This window comes from Xiphophorus couchianus, chromosome 3 (genome assembly GCF_001444195.1).
Source record: "Xiphophorus couchianus chromosome 3, X_couchianus-1.0, whole genome shotgun sequence".
Classification (NCBI taxonomy): domain Eukaryota; kingdom Metazoa; phylum Chordata; class Actinopteri; order Cyprinodontiformes; family Poeciliidae; genus Xiphophorus; species Xiphophorus couchianus.
Window position 1 is genome coordinate 872,840 of NC_040230.1, and position 24,232 is coordinate 897,071.

General features: G+C 45.0%; 2 protein-coding genes and 1 long non-coding RNA gene across 5 annotated transcripts in view; 1 reads left to right on the plus strand and 2 right to left on the minus strand.

Annotated features, from left to right (window-relative positions):
• LOC114138620 (semaphorin-4B-like) overlaps window positions 1-13,134 on the minus strand; it is a 27,590-nt gene extending 14,456 nt beyond the window's left edge. The window contains exon 1 of the mRNA XM_028008013.1: window positions 13,129-13,134. The gene's annotated coding sequence lies outside the window, so the exon portion shown is untranslated. The remainder of the gene's footprint in view (window positions 1-13,128) is intronic.
• Window positions 1-23,406, minus strand: part of adam15 (ADAM metallopeptidase domain 15) — a 25,168-nt gene extending 1,762 nt beyond the window's left edge. The window contains exons 1-24 of one of the 3 annotated variants that reach the window (XR_003594237.1): window positions 22,771-23,406; window positions 22,082-22,173; window positions 16,632-16,708; window positions 16,446-16,524; window positions 16,265-16,341; window positions 13,578-13,785; window positions 13,442-13,507; window positions 13,174-13,245; window positions 12,927-13,096; window positions 11,847-11,931; window positions 11,614-11,762; window positions 9,807-9,984; window positions 9,552-9,644; window positions 9,272-9,467; window positions 9,033-9,141; window positions 8,756-8,945; window positions 8,419-8,496; window positions 7,478-7,589; window positions 7,252-7,405; window positions 5,883-5,991; window positions 4,942-5,010; window positions 3,470-3,538; window positions 2,574-2,633; window positions 753-2,371 (exon numbers count right to left, since the gene is read on the minus strand). Coding sequence is in view for 2 of the 3 variants with exons in the window: in XM_028007941.1 (XP_027863742.1) it covers window positions 2,223-2,371; window positions 2,574-2,633; window positions 3,470-3,538; window positions 4,942-5,010; window positions 5,883-5,991; window positions 7,252-7,405; window positions 7,478-7,589; window positions 8,419-8,496; window positions 8,756-8,945; window positions 9,033-9,141; window positions 9,272-9,467; window positions 9,552-9,644; window positions 9,807-9,984; window positions 11,614-11,762; window positions 11,847-11,931; window positions 12,927-13,096; window positions 13,174-13,245; window positions 13,442-13,507; window positions 13,578-13,785; window positions 16,265-16,341; window positions 16,446-16,524; window positions 16,632-16,708; window positions 22,082-22,173; window positions 22,771-22,915 (2,786 nt within the window). In the remaining variant the exon portion in view is untranslated. The remainder of the gene's footprint in view (window positions 1-752; window positions 2,372-2,573; window positions 2,634-3,469; window positions 3,539-4,941; window positions 5,011-5,882; window positions 5,992-7,251; window positions 7,406-7,477; window positions 7,590-8,418; window positions 8,497-8,755; window positions 8,946-9,032; window positions 9,142-9,271; window positions 9,468-9,551; window positions 9,645-9,806; window positions 9,985-11,613; window positions 11,763-11,846; window positions 11,932-12,926; window positions 13,097-13,173; window positions 13,246-13,441; window positions 13,508-13,577; window positions 13,786-16,264; window positions 16,342-16,445; window positions 16,525-16,631; window positions 16,709-22,081; window positions 22,174-22,770) is intronic. The other 2 variants (XM_028007941.1, XM_028007953.1) reach the window with 2 other exon arrangements.
• LOC114138795 (uncharacterized) lies at window positions 65-1,144 on the plus strand. Its single transcript, XR_003594306.1, has 2 exons — window positions 65-177; window positions 791-1,144. It is a non-coding gene; the product is annotated as an uncharacterized LOC114138795 (long non-coding RNA).
• Window positions 23,407-24,232: the final 826 nt, after the last annotated feature.

The window sequence follows — 24,232 nt, forward strand, 5'->3', positions numbered from 1 at the left end:
GACCTGATGGAAACGTTCCTGAACTTGTTGATGTTTCCCAACAGGAAGATCCTTCCACTCCAGCCCAGAACCATCTTCGGACTGAAACCGTCTCTTCCAGAACCGGCCTGGTTAGAACCACGATATGATAGGCAGAAATGGACGGGCGACAAATTCTGAGCAGCCTGGAGACAGAAGGTCTGTTTGACATTTATGTGGAAATATTTAAAGGGCCAGTGTCGTGTTTCCAGGCACACGGTGCCATTTTAAACACAATCAAATAACTGTGTGACCTTCAGTTGATACATAAAACCCAAATTAAATGTGACTGAAGACATTTGACTTCCTGACTTAACGCTTTGAAACTGGGCCTCTGTCTTTTTAAAAACTCCTGCTCTTTCTGAAGCTCCGCCTCCAGAAGTCATCCCAGAATGCAACACTTCAGGTTTGTTTTTGATGAGGGTAAAACATTAGAACATCTTAGAAAACCTGTGTGATGGAAAAATTACATTAAGGTCACATCTGCTAGTCATGTTATATGAATGATTGTGAACTCTTCACTATAAGAACTATTTGGTTCCATGTTGAAGGTTGGAAGTTGTTTTCTGCAGCTGCATCAGAACCAGACTGTCTCTCCTTTGTTTTAATTCTTTATCTTTTGTATAAAACTCATGTGTTTCTCTGCCTGGCAGCTTTTCATCCAGACCTGCTTCATTACTGATTGTCTCTGTATTGTTCACAGTATATGAATAAACCTGATTGAGTGATTTTACCTGAACAGTGATTGAAAATAGTTTTTTTTCCACGACAGTTTGGTGCCGTGACCCGGATCCTTCGACTGGACATCCGAGGACGTCGACGAACAGCATTTGGCCGACCTGGACTAAACTCCAGCCTCAAAGCTCGATTTAAGAGAGGAGGGCTGTTGGTCGGCTCCACGGCTCCAGCACTGGGATCAACGAACTCAAAACCAGTTATCAGGTGGGAAACTCACTCAGGCTAACAAATTAATTTTACAAATTCTAAATTATTAAATCTAAAATAGTTAAGGACCCGATAAACCTTTCACCCTGGGGAATAGAGATTGACGGTGTTAAAGTTGGGTTAAAGTCCCAAAGGAAAATAATAAAAAATGAAATAAAAATATATAAAATAAACAGAAAAATAATAAAAAACATAAGTGGGGGGTGAATCTCCCCCCGACAGCCGGTTTTAGGCCGAGGGAAATAAAGAAAAAAAGGGAACCACGGGTTTCTAGGCTGAGGGTCCTAGTTAAAGTCCTTATCGGTGAATAAGGCAAGTATTTTCTTGAGTTTTGGTTTTCTAAATTAGGGGAACTAAATCTTTAGAGAATCCGAAAGACCTTTATCGGAAATAAAGACCCTCTTAAAGGAGTAAGAGGCAGAGCCACCACAAAGCTGATCTGTTGGATTCTGCGGAGACGTTTGCAGTCTAAAGAGGAAATCCCACCCGATTCAAGGAGAACGGGTCTACATGGTTCCAGAACACAATCTCCTCCTCAGGGGGAATTGTTCGACTATATGATAATAAATATTGAAAAAGAAAAGCAGGGGAACAAATAAAGAATAAAAATGCTGAATATAAAATCTTTCTTACTAAATTACAGGCCTTAACATTTTAAACAAAATGTGTCTTTTTCTCTTTGAATAAACAAAATTATTTCATTATTTTAAATTATAATTATTATTTTATTTCTTAAAAGGAAATCATTAATTTTATTTATAAGAGACCTTTTCTTACTACCAGCAGCTCAAAGAGCTGAACAAACAGTTTCCCTCAGGTTTCTCTGATGATCAAGCAAAAGGTTAAAATAAGTTTCATAAATACTTATGTATAAAAAAACAAGGAAAACTACAAAACAAGCCTAATCAATTTCTACTTGTTTCTTCTCTTTCCTTCTGTCTGAGCCTCACTGCAGTGCATCTGACCTCTGACCTCAACTCATCAAACCTGTCCTCCATGGACCGGATGATGTCCCTCCTACAAAACCAGCTGATGAAAGAGACCGAGAGGATCAAGAAGATGAAGAAGATAATGAAGACCTTCATCACCTCCAGGCTCTGAAGTGTCTGTTGATCCTAATTTTGTATTTTACACCAGAGAACTGATGGAACATTTACATTCAGGGGACGACTGTTGGTCTCCTGTTGGACATTTGGACTTTCCACGACACCTGTCAGCAGTGGCAGCTGCAGGATGATGTCCAGGTGGATTATGGGTACCTGTGAGGACCTGCTGCAGGCGCCATGGCGCCCTGCGCAGCCGGCTTGGTGCTGGAGGCGTAGCTGCTCTCTGATTGGTGGAAAGGCTGAGTGGGCGGAGCCAGTGGGCGGGGCTTCCTGGGTACGATGGGCTTTAGTGGAACAGAAACCTGAAGACAGGAAGAAGTTTGAGACCGGATCAGAAAAACGTTCACAAAGCAGATGATTGACTAACTGCTGATTGGTTCACTAGATATTAAAGCTGTTGCCATGGCAACTACTGTACATCTCATTCAAATCCATCAATCAGACCTGAACCTCTAGAGTCTACCATGATCACATGATCCAGTCCGGCCAATCAGAGCGGCGTACCTGTGCAGGTGGGTCAGGGGGGAGGGGCTTGTTGGGCGGGGCAGGTCGGCTCGTCGGCGGCTGAAAGGTTAGTGAGGAGGAAGAGGAGAAGAGTGAAGATGAAGATGGAAAGGCTGCATGCATACAGAACCGGGTCGGTCCGAAGAGCGGTTCCCATAGCAACAGAGACTGGTTGTTAAAACTGAGACTGAAAACTCAAAATAAATAATAATCGTTAGTTTAGCATTTAGTCAGTTTTATTTCTTAATATTGTTTGATTTTAAATCATTTGTTACTATTTCTCTATGTCTGCATTTTATTTCCAGCCGGGTGAAAATAAAGAAATAAAGTTGGTGTAATGTTTTGGAAAAAAGAAATTGTGGAAATCAAAACTAAAATAAATTAAAACAAAAAAGGATGTAAATTTGACTAGTCCATAAATAGATCAGAAAATGAAAAATAATTTCTTGCGTTTATTCTGTATTTTTGTTTTCCATGTTGTTGTAAGATTTTAAATTAAATTCTTTTCTAAGTGCATTTTGTTTCGTCATGTTAAAATAAATCAAAATAAATGAGTAAATAAATTAATGCTAAAATAATGTCTTAGAAAAAGCCAAACAGAAAAATGTGAAAAACAAAAAAGCAAATAAACAGCTAAAAAAGAGAGAATAGAGAACTCTATAAATAAATGTAAATGTGTGGCTTTATAATATTAGTAAGATTAACAATAGTTTTATCTTGTAACCAGGCTGCTGTTTGCAGACTTTCTGCTCAGGTCCCTCTTGAAAATGAGATCTAGATCTCAACCGGGTTTACCAGGTTAAATACAGGAAAATAAAAAATAATAAAAAAATAAAACGTTAAGCAGCCTGGATGTAAAGCGGCGGGTCAGACGGGTAGGCTGCAGGTGAGCCTACCTGGTTGCCGGGGGCGATGGGGTCAGGGGGCAGAGGCTTGGTGGGGGCAGCTGGTCGCGCTTTAACCAGCTGAAGCAGCAGAAATGAAAGCAAGAAGAAGAGCAGGTCAAAGGTCAGGAGGAGGAAGATAAAGGAGCAGTTACTCTCACCGACACAGAGTTTATTTCTAGATCCGTTCAGTGAAAATCTATTTAAAGTTTCTGGATTCTGTAAAGTTCCTGAACCGATCGAGTTCTGAGCATTGATTGCATCAGAGAGCCACAAACTGATTCACTAAACTGATTCAGTAAACTGATTCAGTAAATAACTGATTCACTAAACTGATTCAGTAAACTGATTCAGTAAATAACTGATTCAGTAAATAACTGATTCACTAAACTGATTCAGTAAATAACTGATTCAGGAAACTGAACTTCCCCTCTTGATTCGTTAGAAACGCTGCAGTGGTTAAACCTTTCTAACACTGCAGCTCTGACTCTGGGGCCCAGTACTGACCCCAGGGGCCCCATCAGTGTGATGTAATGAACTTGGTACCTGGTGAGTCAGTCACACCATGTGACCAGAAAAAGTCAAGTTAATGATTGATTTCTTTTATTTTTGTGTTTTTATGATGTAAAGCATTTTGAACTGCCTTGTTGCTTAAATGTACCATATAAATAAACTTAAACTTAAATGATTAATGAACTTTATTGACCTATTAGTGACGTAACGGCCCCATTAATGACCCCGTGGTGACCTTAGCTGTCCCATTATTGACCTTTACGACCCCATTAGGTCTAATTGGCCCATTTGTGAAATTATTGCCCCATTAGCTCCTGTTAGGCTAACGTCTCTGTTAGCCTTCCATGCTAATCAGGACATGACGGGCCCCATTAGCAGTACTAATGACCCATCAGTGACCTTACTGGCCCCATTGGTGTGATTGTTCTGACTGCAGATAATAAACGTTCTATTTCAGGTCATGTTCAGATCGGTAGAAACTTTTTGGATGAAACATGAAGAACCAAGAGACAAAGTTCAGTTCCTTCTACTGCAGAAATGAACTGATTCATTCAATAATCGTTAAAATCAAACTGTTCTTCAAACCTTCCGATCATGAAATGTTCAGATCAGATGAACATAACCTGATTAAACACAAAAACATCCAAACCAACCAAAGTTTCTGACATCTATTCATGTTTCTCAGACGGTGGAAAACAAGATGGATGCAGGTGAAACGTTTGAGCCGCTAAATGTTTTATATCAACTAATATTCTGCTTTTCTCAAGTTAAATTATAAAAAATTAAACTATTTCAGCTGTTGAAAGTCTTTGGTTGATATAGAAAAATAGGCGTTTTCCCATAATTTCATAAACAATCCCACATGAAAACGACACAGACGTCTGGACCGAGACGACAAGCCACAAACTACAGAGCAGCAGCTGAGATGCAGCAGGACGCACAGACACACCGAACGGCCAGGTGTTGGTTACCTGCTGCGGGGGTGTTAGGGCGGGGTCGGGGGGGAGGGGCTTAGTGGGAGGAGCAGGCCTGTCATGAACCTGATTGGAGAGAAAACAGGAAGCAGAGGCAGACAGCAGCAGCAGCGTTAATAAAAGAGGAGGGGAAGCAGACGCCGCTTCGCCGTTTCACTTTCTCCCACGACCAGGAGCCTCAAATCCGACCAATCAGAGGGGCTCATTTCTCTTCCTTTATCAGTTTTGCTCTCCTGCTCCAAACATGATGGTCTCACATCAGCAAAGTTTTCATTATTTACCTTTAAGAGCCCTGATCAGAAACTGATGGATCAATAAACTGAAGCTGTTGCTGTTTGGCTCCGTGTGACAGTTGGAGGTTTTTCTTTTCCTCACAGGAATAATAAATATGATAGAGTTCTGGGTAGAACAGATTTATTCAAAATGTTTATATTTTTGTACAGTTTTAGATCTATTGTTCTTTCAGTTTGTACTCCAGTTAAAGATTAATCGATCACTAAGTTAACAACTATCTCAATAAGCGATTAATCAGATTAATCGTTTCAGACATACTGGAAACAAACTGACAGCTGCATGTTTATGACCGTCTCCATAGCAACGTATCTGAATCCAGCAGGAAGCTAACGTTGATAAAACGATGGTCTTACTGACCCACCTGTAACCTGGAGCAGAAATGAAACACCTGGTTACCATGGAGACCGAACCCAAACCAATCAGGAGAGAAAAACGGTTCCACTGTTCACTGCTGCTTAAATCAGCATGGTGAAGGCGAACTACGCCCCCTGCTGGTGGTACCCGGTACAGTTCTGCTGAGTCTCTGTGGAAATGGACCCAACAGGACCAGAACCTGAAGACATTCTGCTTCCGGTTTAAGGTCATGAACCCCAGACTCTTTCCTCTAGCCAGCGCTCAGTGTGTGGTGCCGTTGTCATGGTTACCTCTTTGTGGGGCGGCGCCGGCGCGACGTCGGACTGCGGGTTCAGGTGGTATCGTAGCGGTCGGACCTGCTCTCCGTTGCGACCGTCTACTCGCTCTGTCGCCGGCGTCCTGGGCAACATGGAGGACGGTTGTCATGGTTACACCGTGGCGGTCAGGAAGTGGTGCCGGAACCGGCACCGTTCCGGATCCGCTCTGGGTTTAATGTTGTTAGTTTAGCAGGAAACACAACATCAGCTAACTACCTGGCTACAGGTTCATCCTCAGATCTCTGAAGGAACTTAAAGCTGCACTGAAGGGCTCAACACTGAGGACTTCATTACCCAGAATCACCTCTGCTCTGATCAGGATCCATACTGGGATGTTTGTGAGTGCAGCTTTAAGTGGATTTACAGCAGGTGTGATCACATCAGTGAGGGAGGTGAAGATTTAAAAGCACAGACCGGTGGGTTGGAGCGAGTACGTCTGAGCAGTCAGTATGTTACCAGCACACTTAGAAAAACAAAACCTAATCTGACATATTATTATACTATTATGAATAAATTCAAACAGTGAGGTGTTCAAAATTTATTTCTGGATCGCTACAATCACTGCTAACAGTTTAGACATTAGCTGCTAAGCTAGCAGTGCAACTACCATGTTAGCGGCGAAATGCTAACAGACGTAACAGTTACTTCACTCTGATTACATACGACCGGGCGATGGCATAACAAATGTTAGACGCTAAAAACTTTAAGGGAATCATTTCCATCCATGTGTTTGGTGAACGTTAGCAACCTGGAACTAAGCTAAAATGAGATGGAGACTTTACTGGTCTAAGACTGGCAGAGCAGGGGAAGCACCGCCACCTTGTGGTGTAACTCGGTACAACATCTCAATTCAATACACTTTGATCCCCTTTAATTTGGTTAAATCATCAATAAAACAAACCAATTTGATCAGTTTGTTACATGTTGGATTCATGTTAATGTGTATTTATATTTATCATGATGATCACATCAATTTATTCAAATAAAGTTACCAGACTTTCCTTCAGTCCAACTTATCACGAGGTCTGTATGTAAATATATGAACCCGCATGGATTAGAGAAATTCTGCAGTAAATTCAAACAATTCTGTTTTTTTAAGGGAAACTGGAGCCTGACAGCTGGTAGGATACTGAGCGCTCACAGATACTCCAGACGACCACTGAGCCTACAGAACCATCTGCTGAGCAGAACCCGGCAGGTCCAGCAGTACCTGCAGACGTGGGCGGGTTCAAACTCCAAACCCCACAGCTCAGAGTCAGCCACACTGCAATGTGGGTAAGAGCAGAGTTATGCGTGAAGTCTGTGTGTGTGTGTGGGGGTGTGTGTGTTGGGTCGGCGGTACCGGTTGTGCTGCCGGGCCTTGTGGAATGGGCTGTTGGGTCCGAGGCAGCAGAGCGTCCGGCGAAATCGGGGGAAGCGCAGAGCGAGGAAGAGGAGCACCACGGGCAGGATGAAGAAGAAGATGAGGAGCAGGGCGACCTGGACCGGATCGGACTCTGAGCACAGAAACAGGCGGGTCAGCGGCGGAACCGGAGCCAGTTCTGGTTCTGGTTCTGAGGGGGAAGCACCTGCAGCGGCGGCGGCCGGGCCGCTGTCGACGCTGCCGCCGCGTCCAGAGAACCTGCAGTCAGGAGGAGCCCAGCCGGCGTCGCAGTGGCACTTCCTGTTGCTGTTACACACCTGAGACAGGTAGACAGGAACCGCCGATCACATGACGGCCAGCTGGACTCCACCAGGTTATTACTGATGCAGCCAAACATTTTTTTATTAAAAATCCAGATTTACTCCGAGGTCCAAAAAGAAAAAATCCAAACTCGTTTCCTTCCAGTTTCCATAAAATCAGACATTATAAATAATCTATAAATATATATAAATATAAATCTATAAATAATATTAAATATTTTTTCCTGAAGATCTGGATGTTTTTTACATTATAAAAAAATAATAAACACTTTAAAAACTGTTTAGATCCTAAAATACTTGATACAAACTAGATTAAACATTTATTTATTATAGAATATAATAAAGACAATCTGTCTTTAATTAATTCACTCATGTAAAATAAATATATTAATGGTCCATTTTAATTATAAATCAACGTGTTTTGATTTTAGAAGGTTTTGATATTATTTGCTCCTTTATTTATTGGTTTATTTAATTTTTAAATAACGTATAAAAACTGAATGAAAAGAGAGTAAAAGTATAAATATTTAGTTTTAAAGTATAAAAAAATGCAAATAATATCAAAATTGCCTTAATTAAAAACATATCAAAATATATTTAATAAGAGTGAATTAATTTGATGTTAATTAACTGATTTCAGGTTTTTATGTATTTTCTGTTCTGCAGGTTTTCAGGAGTCGCTGCTAATTAAATCAGGACTCTGTGGTGATTTAAGGTTAGCATTAATAAAAAACAGATGGTTCGTGCATGTATTTGGTTTTACTGTTTTGTAATGTTTTTTTTTATTGAATTATTTTACTTTGAAGCCTGAAATGATGTGACTCACTCCATGACCACTGCACTTCCTGCGACATTCTTCCACACCGAACACGGACGCATCCTCACATTTCTGATTCAAACAAGCCTACAAACACACACAGGGAATAATGATATTATTAATAATAAGAATAAATGTTATTCTTGTTATTACTACACGCAAAAAAAGCATCTCTATCATAAACTACACTTTAATACTGTAGAAAACTCACTTCTCATCACTAAATGTAACTTTTTAAGGCTGAATGAGAAAGAAAACCTGAACCAGTAGAAACAAGTTAGCCTGTAGGCCAATCAGATCTAAGATGATGCCTGATTGGCTGAGCGGGGAGGAAGTGCCCTCTGACCTTGCCGGGCCCGCAGGCGGTGCCCTGGGCCACGGTGGCCGGGTCGGACACGTCGTCGTCCAGGTGGAAGAACGTCCCTCTGCAGACCAGGTCGCTGTGGTTGAAGCGAACGGTCAGGATCTGGGCGATGCTGCCCAGCAGGGGGCGCTCTGTCCCGCCCTGACACTGGATCCTGCCGCACAGAACGTCTCTGAAGCAACAAGAGACACAGACGGATGAACCCGGAACACTGAGGCATCGTGGGATTTGTAGGCTGAGCAGATCAGCGTTTACTCACAGGTTGGCACAGGGGATGTAAGAGCCGTTGGCCCGCTGACCACAGTTTCCATATTTATTTCCCTGTTTGTTGACGGATGAGAAGCACAAGGCTGGAGCGCTGCTGGCATCTGGACACACAGAACCAGGACCAACTGGGTTCAGATACAAGTTGCTAATGCTAACACCAGAACCAGGACCAACTGGGTTCAGATGCAAGCTGCTACTTTTAATGGAGTCACTCTGAACTGGTTTTCTTACTGGTTCCCCACAGCATCTGGCACTGGGAATCCATATCGGCGCAGACTCCTCCATAGCAGTAGGAAGCGCCGTTCCGGCAGGCCTCTCCGTTCTGCAGGAACACATTGGGGGGGCAGTGAGGGGAGGAGCCTGTGCAGTACTCAGGTAGGTCACACTCTCCCAGCGGCTCACGGCACACTGAGCCCGCTGCGCGCAGCTGAACCCAAGAAGAAGAAGAAGCGTTAGCGAGATTCTGGTTGAACCAGACGAGTTTTATTTGTGGACCTGGAGCCTGGCTCACCTTACAGTCCTCACAGCAGATACCGTCTGAGGAGCACTGAGCTCCAGGAGCCAGCTGGCAGGTGGAGGCGTTACAGCACGGGTCATCACACTCCTGACCAATCAGAGCGCAGCATCAGCAGGAAGAACCAGAGGCTGATTCACAATTTAATGATGCAATTATTACTGACGTATTAAGGTGGGCTGGTGAATAATTAAGTTGCATAGGAGAATACTAAGGAGTGCAGGTGCGTATTTAAGGTGTACAGGTGTGTACCTCCAGCAGGCCGCAGTCACACTCCTCTCCTTTCTCCACGTACAGGTTCCCGCAGCGCGGGCCGCCCAGCAGGCGGTCGGGCTGCGGCACGTTGAACAGACACATGCCGCCGCCGTGCAGCAGGCTGACGGACAGATCTGCGGCGCTGCAGCTGCTGAACTGCTGGCCTGGCATGAAGCTGAGGTCAGAGGTGAACAGGAACAGTGAGATCAGACAGGCTAATCCTGTTAGCCACGGGCACCAGGTCAGCAAACACTTCCTACTCAGACAGGAAGGTTCTGCACTACCTGCTCAAAAACTCATCAAACTGAAGCTGTAGGAAGGACTTTCAGGGTTTATTTGACCTTTGACCTCCTATCAGCTGAGGTTTTAACAGTTAGCACTAATAGCTGTTAGCACTAATAGTGATTTGCTAAATTTGGACTAGAGGTGCACTGGTCTGATGTTAATATCTGAATCGGTCCCGACATTAAAAAAAATTCTAGGTCAGTAATTAAGACATTGTTACAGATCCATGAGGGCAGATCTATTCAGTCTAATTCTATGCTTTATTTATTTTACTTTATATTTATTCTTTCTAATTGCCCTTTGATGCATTTGAAAGAAAGCTTGTTGGAGTTTATTTCACTGACCAGGTGAGTTCAGCCTTTTGCTTTCTCAGTTTATGATTTATTTTACATTAGCTGTTATACTTGTAACTGCACTGACTGAACAAGTTACAGTTTTATTTACATATTTGACCAGCTTGTGAAGCTTTTAGTGTATTAAAGTGAGCTGGTGCAGAGTTAGCAAATACATTTAAAAATCAGTACATTTGTGTCTGTTTAAAAATAAAAACTCTAAGTCAATTAATTTCTGTATCAACACGTTGCAGCTTGAAATAAATGCCCCTCTAGATTGGAAGCACTAGTTTTAGCTGTCAAGTTGTCAACACAACAGTCATGTTAACATAGTTGTTAAGTTGTGAACAGCTCCCCAGCTTGATAACTAGCTGCCAAGCTGTCAACATAAGGCGCTAAATCTTAAATGCACGTGTGAAATATGACAGAAAAAGAGACACAGTGATTTGCTACATAATGTCAACACTACAAGAACCAGATAACTACTGTAGGTCAGGACGAAGTTTTAATAAAAAACAGCAAGGGAGAGGGAAGTAGACCAGTTATGCTAGCTTGACTATGACAAAATTAACATGTAGATGTGTTGTGGAATTCAGTGTGTTTTGGTACATTAAAAAAATAAAATAAGGCAACCCACACACCAACTCTGACAGATCATTGGTAGGGCAGGTGTTTAAATTAGCTGATCTATTACCGCTGTGTTAGCTTAGCTAATAGCAGCAGTAGCTAATCTACTACAGTGATCACTTATTAATAATCGCAGAATACACATGAAGCCTGAAAACATAAAACTGTAATGGACTGAATGTTCTGCTCTTTGCGCAGGAAATGTTTGGGTGTTTTTGATGTTGAATCCTGATACTTTAGTGGCGTTGTTCTCAGTTGCTATGGCAATGAGTCTGTGTGTAGCGTAGCCAACACAGAAAGCAAGAATAAGGAATACGAGTGGTTTTGAGTTATTCTTTAACAATTTTTATAGTTCCATCTCCAGGTTTCATTTAGTGAACGGTTCTACTACAGCGGCGCTGCTACTCATGGAAAGAAGAAGAATCAGCTTTTTGCCCTCCATCATGTGTAAACAGTAACATGCAACCTGTCTATCGGATCGATAGTAAACCACAGTATTGTGGTATTGGAAGTGAAATAAGTGCCTCTCTAGATTGGAAGGCTCTGGTTCTGGTTCTGACCCGGTTGACGGCTCCATGATGCATCCTCCGAGGCGGGGCTCGTTGTCGCAGGAGCAGCGGCGCTCGGCCGTGTCGTGCCTCATGCCCAGGTTGTGTCCGAGCTCGTGGGCGACGGTGGAGGCCACGCCCAGAACGCTGACCAGGTGGTCCTGAGGAACAGAGCCGGGTCAAACAGGAAGTGGGCGGGTCAAACAGGAAGTAGACAGGAAGTGGAGGAACAGAGCGGGCCTCACCACATTGACACCTCCGGATCGGTCCCTGGAGCACATGGAGGACTGGGACGCCATTCCCACAGTGGTACCGTCAAATGACTCGCCCCTGTTCGGGTCAGACAGAGTGCTCAGGTCTGGACCGGACTCTTTAAGGTCTGTTTAACCCAACTGTAGCTTCAATAATCAATAATATAATATTTCTAACTTGTGTGTGTAAGACAGAGTTTATAAAGCAGTGGAGCCCACAGTGGGTCCTGGCGGGTCGGCATCCTGCAGGGTTCAGTTCCTCCCTGGTTTAACGGACCTGGATCCAGTGATGGATCATTAGAGATCACTGACCTGCTGAAACGGTTGTTACTACCAGCAACCGAGAGACTAAAACCTGCAGGATGCCGGACCTCCAGGACCCACCAGGGCACCGATGGTACACAGCGAGCTAGCTCTAGTAGCTTTCCACATATAAGCAGAAGGACAAAACGATTAATTGTGATTAATCAATTATGGGAAAATCGATTATTCATTAACTGGAATATAAATGCTGTAAAACGCCCATTTGCTGAACAAACGACACACTCAGATTAAAGCTTTTTTAAGTCTCCTCTGGTTTATATTCTGCTTAATAAATCTGCAGTTAAGCCCCTTTTGCATCCAATTATTAATCTGTTAATCCAATAATAATCCCAGATCAGCTCTACGCTGTACAGCTTCTCATGTTGATGTTAAAAGGATTTTTTAGCTGTTATTTCCTTTTAGGTAACGAAATGTCAAATTTGTCATTAAAAAGTGATTAGTTTTAATTTTTTGAATGTATTTCTAGTATCGAGTAAAATAAGTTTAAATGTTTTCATTAAGAAAACACAGAATGTGGTGATTTTTAAGTTGATGACTAAATGAATCGTTAAAACCCAAAAACATTCAAGGATTTCAAGGTGTCTCTTTATGACTGTGTTCAAAAACTTTTCAGGACCTTGAATTTATGTTGTTAAATTCTCAAATTTTAAGGACTTCAAGGCCTGATGGGAACATTTCAACCTTCTGTCTGGGTGTCGCCAAAGCCTGGAGGATGTAAATAAACCAGGAGCTTTTATTTTGAAGGCATACATGATGAGCTGGGCGTTGTCATGGCGAAGGCGTGGCAGCAGCTCTCTGCTCCTCCACTCCAGGAAGTTGTTGAGCGTGTCGGTGGCGCTCCTCTCTACCCGGATCTTATCGCGGTCGCTCCAGACCTCCAGGCCCGTCAGCGCCACCCGGACCTTCAGCGGCCGGTAGAACTGAAACAGAGAGCGGGGCGGTTCTGTTGGACCGGACCGGAGCGGGCCAGAGCGGGCCGAACCGGACCGGGACTCACCCAGTCCACCTGGTTGGCCACATCCATCAGCCGGTACACGATGGTCTGGTTGTTCCTCTGGTAGTTCAGGAACTGCAGGGAAAATGTTATTTTAGAAAATCTTAGAAAATGTCTGGAGGAAACGAAGGAATTTCTGAGCTCCAAAAATCGAACAATTTGGAGAAAAAAATTAAGGAATCTTGACATTAATCTCACAAATTTTCTAAAAAAAAAATTGTGGAAATCTTCCAGTTTTTCTAGAAACCCTCTGAGTCGGACCCTCACTGACCTCCTGATGGTCCGCCACCAGCACCAGCTCCACGTGTTTGGTCTCAGACAGGATGTCTCTCTTGGTCTGCGGGGAAACGGAGCGGGGTCAGAGGTCAGAGGTCACAACAGGAGCGTGCAGAGAAACGGTGGCTCACCCGCTGGCTGGCGCTGTAAGTGGAGGACGCTGAACCGGGCGCGTGCGGCACAGCGCAGCCCGCCGCTGCGGTGGCGCCCTCCAGAGGACCGGCAGAGAACAGCAGGTGAACGTCCTCCTCCTCTGCTCCTCCTCCCGGCTCCTCCAGCCGCTCCCTGACCTCTGGCTGCAGCTCCAAGGTCACAGAGGAGTTGAGGACGATTACACCGCTGCAGGAAAGAACGCTGTTGATCAAAGTATTCCACCACAGAAGAAGAGGAGATTGATTTCATGAGTTAAATTTCCTCCATCGCAGTCTGCAGCAGGAAGGAAGCATCAGATTAAATCTGCCGAGGAGAAAATCCTCAGAGAGGCTGGTTCCTCAGGCCAGTCAGACAGCGCCTCCTGGTGGCCGCGTATCGGACAGCGCCTCCTGGTGGCCGCGTGTCGGACAGCTCCTTCCGGTGGCGTGTCGGACAGCGCCTCCCGGTGGCCGCGTGTGGGTCAGCGCCTCCCGGTGGCGTGTTGGACAGCTCCTCCCGGTGGCGTGTTGGACAGCTCCTCCCGGTGGCCGAGAGTTGGACAGCGCCTCCTGGTGGCCGCGTGTCGGACAGCGCCTCCCGGTGGCGTGTTGGACAACTCCTCCCGGTGGCCGCGTGTGGGTCAGCGCCTCCCGGTGGCAGTGTATGGGACAGCTCCTTCCGGTGGCGTGTTGGACAGCTCCTCCCGGTGGCGTGTTGGACAGCTCCTCCCGGTGGCCGCGTGTGGGTCAGCGCCTCCCGGTGGCAGTGTATGGGACAGCTCCTCCCGGTGGCGTGTTGGACAGCTCCTCCCGGTGGCGTGTTGGACAGCTCCTCCCGGTGGCCGAGTGTTGGACAGCGCCTCCTGGTGGCCGCGTGTCGGACAGCGCCTCCCGGTGGCGTGTTGGACAGCTCCTCCCGGTGGCCGAGTGTTGGACAGCGCCTCCTGGTGGCCGCGTGTCGGACAGCGCCTCCCGGTGTCGTGTTGGACAGCTCCTCCCGGTGGCCGCGTGTGGGTCAGCGCCTCCCGGTGGCAGTGTATGGGACAGCTCCTTCCGGTGGCGTGTCGGACAGCGCCTCCCAGTGGCAGTGTATTGGACAGCGCCTCCTGGTGGCCGCGTGTGGGAGCAGCGGGGCTGGTTCTGATTGGCTCTTTTTACTTAAGTTTCGGTTCGGACAAATATTCGCTCTGGTTCCAGATGCTGAACAGCTAGCTAGCTAGCTAGATAGATAGATAGAAAGCATTTATTGTCATTGAACAGGATTCAACGAAATTTCTATTGCAACTCCCGTGCAAAAAGTCAAATATATACAATAAATAAAATGGAAGGATTTCTGCTCTGAATGTTTAACTTTGGCGCCGATTAGCATCTCAGGGCTGAAATAACACCTGAACTTTGACCCCAAAGCCTCCTTATCAACTCCCATATCTGAGGAGCTCAAAAGGAGGAAGTTCAAACTTTCTCAAACCAGAAATTGCACAATCTGCTCTGTTCGTAGTGACTTTTAAAAACATCTTTTCTCTTATTACTGCACTAATATGATTAATACACATTCTGTAAATTTGGAAAAGTGAATCAGCTGCATTCCTTATTTTTATTCCTAGTCACTGTACAGTATATTATTATTGTTAAACTTGTTTCTGTTGACAGATTTTTACAGTTTTTGTGCGAACCTTTAAACCTGCTGCTGAGTCAGCGGAGCAACAGAACCTGTTTCTATTCTGATCCAGGACATTTCTCCAGTTTAAAGTCAGTTTGGTTTTATTTGGGTTTTCGTTGCTGCTGAAGTTTCAGAACGCCGAGGTTCCCGTCTAGGTTTTGGTTCTGGTGTTGGAGGGATTATCTGAGGATTTCTGTGTTTCCAGCTAATCTGAATAATCCCAGCTGAGCAGAAAAAGCTCCACATCATATCTGTAACGGTTTCCTCTGTGCCGAGTCGCTCCGGCCCGAAAACCTCAGAACCTTCTGATCCCGCTGCAGGTCAGAGGTTCACTAATCGGATCAGCTGCAGGAGAACCGAGATGCAAAACGCCCAGAAATACAAAGAGCTGGTGAACAAAACTCTGGTTCTGGGCCGGCCCGCCTGCAGGTTCTTAAACTGAGTGACTCAGCAGAACTGAGCCAGAGTGGATGAGTCAGCAGATTTCTGCAGTGTCAGCAGAACCGGATCGATGTTGGGAAACCAGAGAAACTTCCTGAGTCCAACAGCAAAGGGCTGAATGCAGAAACGCAACGATTTTATTCACAGAACCAGAACTTTTCCTTTAAACACGACGCCCCATAACTTTTCATTTAGAATATTCAATTATTTTATTCATAAAGACCAGAATTTATCTTTAATCAGTGGTGGGCACCACTAGCTAAAACGATAGCGGTGTTAATAATCCCACATTTATAAGTGCTAATTATAAATGTTAGCTCCACTAATTATAAAGCGCAACACTAACATGGTATTTACTGGAAGCTAATGCTAAAGCACTAATCATAAACAGGATTTCCGCTAACACAGCCTCTGAAAGCAGAGGCTGTTATCTTTTTTTATCATATAGAAGTAATTTTTCAGAATTAACATCAATCAAACCTGGAAAATATCAAAAGGTAAACCCTTTATTTCCTCAGACAGAGTGGGAACCGTGGGAACAGAACCCTGGGTCTGTGTTGGGATCAGACTCCAGGGCGGTACTGACCGGAGTCCAGAGCAGGAGCTCAGAGCCGCTCTGGATCGCGGGAATCCCCGGATGCTGCCGTGGTAATAGCAGTGAGTCTACAGGCGACACAAACACATCGACATCAGTCACAGTCGGAGAACCCGAAGGGACAAACCGGGCCGGAGAACCCGAAGGGACCGCGGTGTGTTCACTGTCTCACCACAGGCTCGGCCGGCACAGACACTCCGGTTCCGTTGGGGAGGTAGAAGAAGATGTTGGGCGGTCTGGGCAGCAGGTTGCTGCGGGAACAGAGGGTTAATGGTTCTGAATGGGTCCAGACAGGCAGCGTACTGGTACTGGTACGGTACCACGCTGGTAGCGAGACCAGTACAGTACCAGTACTTACTGGTTCTTCTCCAGGTCCAGCAGGAGGCGCTGTCCTCCCACCTCCAGCTCACACAGCAGCCTGTCGGGATGGCCATCCTGAAAACACACAAAACGGATCAGAACCAGAACACATGCCAACCCACAACCACAAAACAAGGGTCAAAGGTCAATCTGATGCCACACCAGCTGCGGTTTCATCGAACACTTTGAAACAAGCGCCGTTGCCTTGGGACAGGGGTGTCCAAAGTGCGGCCCAGGGCCATTTGTGGCCCCCAGGAATGATTCACATTTATTTTTAATGACTTACAAACTTATTCAAAGGTGATTTTAATTGCAATTTTTTTTACAGTTGCAGACTTGGTTCTGGAGGTTCTGGGTCCTTTAGAACCGGGCTTAGAACTTTCCTTTCTGATGAAACTGATAGCTTCGGTAATCCTGAGCAACCTCTGTAGCTGTGCTGCTGCAGGTTTAGGCTGCTGGAGGACAAACTGTCCACTCCTCACTCTGCTACTTTCTCCTACTACTCTCCACTTTTCTCAGCTGAGCTCATTGGAGGAGCTGCTGCTCAGAGCAGGGCTGGTAGAAACGCTGCTAAAGGGTTAATGGAGGAGCCATGTTGGGATGAATTCCTGGAGGCGGAGCTTCAGAAAGATCAGAACATTTTAAAGACAGGTGACTTTTATTTTTGCGGGTCCACTTCCTTTGTTGCCACAAACACTCCCTACTTTTTAAAGCTTCGGCTTGCAGTTACTTCCTCTTCACTGAGGAGCTTCACAAACCGATGCTCTTCGCTTTCAGACTCCTTTACCTGGTGAGTCTGTGTTACCTTTTGCAGCGTTGCTTCATGTTTAAACCTCTCATTTGACGGCTCACTAATGCTCACTAATGCTCACTAATGCTCATCAGTGTGTTGCAGTTGGCGCTCCAGTGGGATTCGGCCATTAACAGCCACCAGGCCGCGCACTGAGGCTAAGTAATAATCATCCCACTGAAAAGGTAAAACAATTATTTTTGATATAAGAGGAAAACACCTGATAATGTCTGGAGCAGAAACTGGAACCAGTAACTTTCTGCACCGGACCCACCTGGACGGACTGCAGGTGTTTTCCAGGTTACTGTACTTCCTGCTTTAGCTGCAGGTTCAGATACTCTGAGGTTTAGTTGGTGAGGTGCAGATTAAACTGGAAAGGTGAAACTGGGAGTGCAGCTCTCAGACTGGTTCCTCCCTGTCTGCAAACACAATGAGCCAATATTAGCAAACATACTCCTCCGTCAGATTTGGCTTCTCCAGACCCGCCTGCAGGTTTTCATTTATCTGAACGAGGAGACACGAGAACAATAGGATGCAAGAAGTAAAATATGGATCATCCGAAATAAATGCAGAAACCTGGCGCCAAATTCACAAAGAATCCTGAGAATAAAAGTAGATTCTAGTGACGCCATTTTAGGAAAACTCAGTTTCCTTATCGCAGTGGGCGTTAGCGTCTGCAGGTCACGCCAAGACAGTTTCCACTGCGTATTAATGCAGATTAAAGTTTAAATTACTAAAATATGCATCTATAAATGTTATTATAGGAAAGCTCATAAAGATATTATTGGTAAATATCCGTTATTATCGATCATAACATCATTATCGGATATCAATATCGGCCCAGATTCAGCTCCAGAGGGAGAACGACAACATTTTATTAGAACCACAGAAGAAAACCGATCAATCTGCTGATTAATGAGCAGGACGGGTAGATACTGGACAGGAAGCAGGTGGAGAACATCAGGTCCAGACCAGTTAGCAGACCGGTTAACACACTGGTCTGGCTGCTTGGAGGGAAAACACAAAGTCTGAGCGATAAAAATAGAAATATCACTTTAAGGCAGTCTGGGATGTGGGCGTGACTGAGTGCATCCGCAATCCAATCAGAGAGACTTCCTGTCTCCGGCTCTTTGAAGACCGGATACTTCCTGTCCAGCGTCTCCTCGCTTTCTCCTCTCAGCTCCACAGGAAGTGATCCGGCCGAGCGAGAAGCAACTTCCTGCTGAAGGAGTTGGAGAGCTTCGCTTCAGATTCACACTGAGACTCTGCTGCTGAAACGATGCTGGACCAACAGACACTGAGGGACTAGAGACACGTAGAGACACACAGAGACACGTAAAGACACACGAAGACACGTAAAGACACACGGAGACACGTAAAGACACACGAAGACACGTAGAGACACACGGAGACACGTAAAGACACGTGGAGACACGTAGAGACTCGTAGAGACACACGGAGACACGTGGAGACACACGGAGACACGTAGAGATACACGGAGACATGTAGAGATACACGGAGACACACCGAGACATGTAGAGACACACGGAGACATGTAGAGACACACGGAGACTCGTAGAGACACACGGAGACTCGTAGAGACACACGGAGACACGTAGAGACACACGGAGACACGTGGAGACACACGGAGACACGTAGAGATACACGGAGACATGTAGAGATACACGGAGACACACCGAGACATGTAGAGACACACGGAGACACGTAGAGACACACGGAGACACGTAGAGACACACGGAGACACGTAGAGACACACGGAGACACGTGGAGACACGTAGAGACATGGTGTCTGTTATTCTGTGAGCAGCTGAGAATTTGAAGCTTCTTAAACATGAACACCTTTAGTTTCATGATGTCACCAGGTGACTCTGAACCAGCCAATCACTGATCAGATGCTGAGAACAGATAAATGAAGGAGGAGCCAAAACTTTCTCCAGATGAACAGAAAGTGAAGTTATCTTTGGACATAAAGATGAACAATCCAGAGTTATAGATCTAGAGTTATAGATCTAGAGTTGTAGATCTAGAGTCAATGCACAGCTTCAGTTCTTCCAGCTGGAAACTAAAGATCAGGATGACCTCTGACCTTCAGAGCCACTTAAAGACTTTCCAAAGTCGGCCTTCTATCAGCCGAAGAAAGTTTCCAGGATTAAAGATCTGCTGCTGGATCAACCTTCCAGACCTCCTGGTTCTGGTTCTGATCAGAACCAAACACGGAGAAGTAGCATTCAGCTTCTATGCACCACAAATCTGAAACAAACTTCTAGAAAACTCCAGAACAGCTGAAACACTGAGTTCCTTTAAATCAAGCTGGTTAGATCTGCTTCGATTGATCATAACTGGAACAAGTTTGATTATTTATAGGCATTTAAAATTTAAAGGCTGGCTCTATAATTGGTGACTTCATGATGGTTTTAGGTTTTTATGTGAACTGTCAGCTGCCTTGTGGATGAAATGTGATTTACAAATAAACTCGATAAAGTCTTAATTAGCTCCATTAAAATGTGAGAAATAATCAGACATGAAACAGAAACACAAATAATTTTCTAATTACTGATGAAGGCAGGAATGTAGAAATACTTCATTAAATATTACATTCCAGCCTGACATCAGTACAGGCTGCAAATGGGAACATACAGAAAATGTCCTTTTAGTTACATTTCAAGTTAGCGACCAGAACTGGACTGGACCGGACTGGACCGGACTGTACCAGACCAGATTGAAAAGGACTGAATTGGACCAGACTGGACCGGACAGAACTAGACTGGACTGGACCAGACTGGACCGGACAGAAGCAGACAGAACCAGACTGGACTGGACTGAACCAGACCGGACAGAAGCAGACAGAACCAGACTGGACTGGACTGAACCAGACTGAATCGGACCGGACAGAAGCAGACAGAACCAGACTGGACTGGACTGAACTAGACTTTACAGAATCAGTCCGGACCCTGGACCGGACCGGGTTCAGTCCGGTCCAGTTCAGACCGGACTGAACTGGACCGGACTGAACCAGTGTATAAAGTGGATGTGTTGGTCCAGTTCAGTATCAGAACCTCTCTGGTTCTGGTTCTGATTGGTCGGCTTTATCGTTTCCTCACTTCCACCATGTCTGTGTTTATCTGCTGGCTTCAGAACCGGCCCAGTTAGATCCCAGTTAGAGCTCTGGGTGGGGCAGCAGAATTCCCCTCTGAGGCGTGTTTGTTTTCTCCACCTCGGCTGCTGGCCGGGTGGGATCGTTACTGAGGGAAAGCCTCTGATCGGTCCAGTTAGAACCCAGCCGGGTCAGCATCAGAACCCGGTTGGAAGGTTCTGGTTTCTGTTTCCTCCAGGATGTGTGTCCAGTAGGGGAAGGGGAACCATCAGTTTGGATCCCAGATGTTTGTCAGAACCGGAACATGTGGGTTCAATCAGCGGCTGGCGGTTGGTCCCTGCAGCGGCCGAGTGGCGTTCAAACGCGACCCAAAAGTCAGACGTTTCAGCGTTCTGATCATTTATGCCAAGACTAAAGCTCCAGTTTACAGAAAGTCGACCCGGTTCCGTCAGACTGTGGTTCCAAACATCATCAGCAATTAACAACAAATCAAGCAACTTTTTTTCCCTAAAAACAGTTTCTCATCGGCTCCATCCTGTGGTTTTGATTGGCTGGTTGCTGTTTCCGGTTTGCTCCTGGTCTGGAGGGAAACCGCTGAGTCCACCAGAATCCCAGGTTGTTGGCTCTCCCACTTTCTCCTGCTGGACTCCCCGTTTCCTCCCTGCAGGGTGGAGTCAGGAGGGGGTTCCTGCAGGAAATGATCTCAGAGTTTCTGTCAGCTGCACAGGAAGCGGCCGTCCTCCTGTGTTCAGATGTCGGAGCTCCTGCAGGAAACTGCGGGTGAAAACGGCCCGGCTTCCTTCCTGCGGCGGCCCGTCTGTGGAGCGGGAGGAAACCCGAACGCAGGGCGGCGGATTCCTCCTGCCGAACAAACTCCAGCAGGTCCGACATCAACGCCAAAATAAATCCCTCAAAGTGTGAATGATCACTCTGACTCATTATCAATAATTTACAGAAACACGGAGGAGTCGCTGTTTACAGAGCAAATCAAGCAAAAACTTCCTGAATTGTTACAAAATAAAGATACAACTGAAAAAAGCTACTTAAAACAAATACTTTTCCCTTAATAACACGGCCTGGAATTTTAATTCGCTAGTTTTGTCGCTGATTGCGTTCGGAACCGCCGTCTGACGGAACCGCCGTCTGACGGAACCGGGCCGATCCGGACCTGTAAACTGGAGAATTAGTCTTTGCTGTAACGATCAGAGCAGAACACTGAAAGGTCTGACTTCCAGGCCGTGCTTGAATGCCACATGGGCGACCCTCCCATCAGGTAACCATGGTAACAGACCAGGCATCTAATCAGTTTTGTTTTGGTAAGAGTTAGCAAAAAGAAAAATGGTGGAAATCTTTGGAAATAAAACAATCAAACTACTAAATGTTTTAGTTTTGGTAAATAAATAAGAATTACTGTTAAAGTTTTGAGATTGGAGACTTTAAGAGGCAGCTGAGATTTTTCTGACACACCAACGATGGAAACATCTGTCAACGTTCAGCATTTACCCAACAACAAACCAGTAAAACCAGTAAAACCAGCGCCAACCTGCACAGCTTGAGCCAGACTCCGTCTCTGTCCATCCACCAGGACGAAGGGACGAGTTTTCTCCAGGAATGGACGTCTCTGTCTGTCCACACCTTAAAGACACAGAGACACGGAGGCCCTGACTGACTCCCATTCAAATATCTGGATTTTAAGACGTCGACAGAAAAACATGAAGAAGTTAATTTATTCCAGCTGTTAAAAGGAGAAACTCATTCCAGCAGATAAAAACCCAAATTCTCAGAAAATGTAAATATTCTCTTCTGTCCGACATAACTGGACAGAAGTCCAGCAGACGTTGACCTTAAGAAGCTGTTTGGTCACAGAGAGCTGCATCCTAACACATTCATGGAAAATTGAGTGGAAGGACGAGTGTTGTGGAAAAAGTTTCATCAGCAGCTGGAAGTTAGTCAGCAAGATACCAGAAAGAAACATGAAATCAGTCTAATGCTTATTTAACAAAATCAACCAACTGGCAAAATATTTTTATTTATTACAAAGCACCTAAATAAAACCAAAATAATTAATATGAACATTTATCTAAACCACAGGCATATTTAACATTTACGGGTTTCTTAAATTAGCATTTTTGGATAAAATGGAGTTAATAACTAAAATAGAAATGTAAATTAATCTGTTTGTTCTGATTATTCATTGTAGTTTCCTGATTGTTTGACCTTTAACCTCCCTACCGGTCAGAGCAGCGTCCATCTGGACCTCCGCAGACAGAACCGCTCCGTCCTGCGGTGCGTTCAGGGACCGGCAGACCATGAACGCCGCACGGCCGCCCAGCAGCAGCAGCACCAGCGGCAGCGGCGGTCCGGCGGCGCCGCTCATCCTCTCTGAGTCACCGGAAACCGGCAACAGGTTGCCGCTGTCCGCCGTGCGAGGCTCTCCTGTCCCGCTCTGGTTACCTCCCGGTGTCGGAGCTCCGGGAAGGGCTCCACCAAGACTCCATGGCGCCTCTGTTCCCAGTGAGAGCCCGATAAGACCGAACGGAGCGGGTCAGGGTTCGGGACTACCCGCGGGACCGTTTATCGGTCCGGTTAATACGGTGGGACTCCCGCCCTGTTCCCGAACTGCGTAGTTTCTGGTAAAACTGCACCTATCTGAAAGGAACTGCGGAAAGGACCAACAGAACCGGTTCGGTTTCAGTCTGGTAGTTCCGTCCGGACTCACGAACTTCTTTCTGTGCGAATTAAACTCGCTGAAGGCGGCTCAGAATAGGAGGACGCCGGGCCAGCCGTGTTTATACCGGGAGCTAACGAAGACGTCATCCCGCTGAGTTAAGCTGCGCGCGACACACCGGACATACTGAAGGCTACCCATCAAAATAAACGCACCCCACACTTTACGAGATTTGTTAAAAGCCCTTAAGCAGCTTTTGTTAAACAGAATTTAATCTGTTTAAGAAATTTTACGCAAACATTCCGTTTATCATTTTTAGCTAATATTATCAAAAGTATAGAAAATGTTGAAACATTAAACTTCTAAATGCATTTTACTTTGAAAACCAACCGGAAGCAGTATTTAAACGCCTGTTGCGCTTATTACAGTGTTGTATGCTGGTACAATAGTATTTACACACCCAGCGGAGAACTTTGACTCACGAAGCTCTTAACTTCATCTGCGATCAGAGGGTTTCTGAGCTGCGAGTTCATCAGTGCCACAGACAGACAAATACTCTGCAGTAAATAATTCCTCTAGACGCCATAATGTGGTAAAAATACATTTTTTATATTCTTTTATATTCTTTTATATTCATTTTTTATATTATATTTTATATTCTTTTATATTCTTTATATTCTATATATTTTTTCTAAATCTTATTTGAATGTAAAAATTATGGGGGAAAGCTGTTCATTATCTTGTATTTAAATATGTAACAAATATGTCTTTATTCAGATGTTTTATCCCACAATGTATTTCAGCCTAAATGTTTCAGATCCTTCAGGTTTCTGCTTTTAAGTTGAAAAACTACACCGTCAATAATTTGGGTTATTTAGTCATAAGAGAAAAATGGGTTTATTATTTAAAGTCATATTTTCACCATGTTATTAATTCACTATAAATATCACAGTTCCAAACTAAAGGTTGATGAGCAAGACACATATTTAGTTAGCAGTTTGGAAGCTAAGTCTTTAACTTCACACT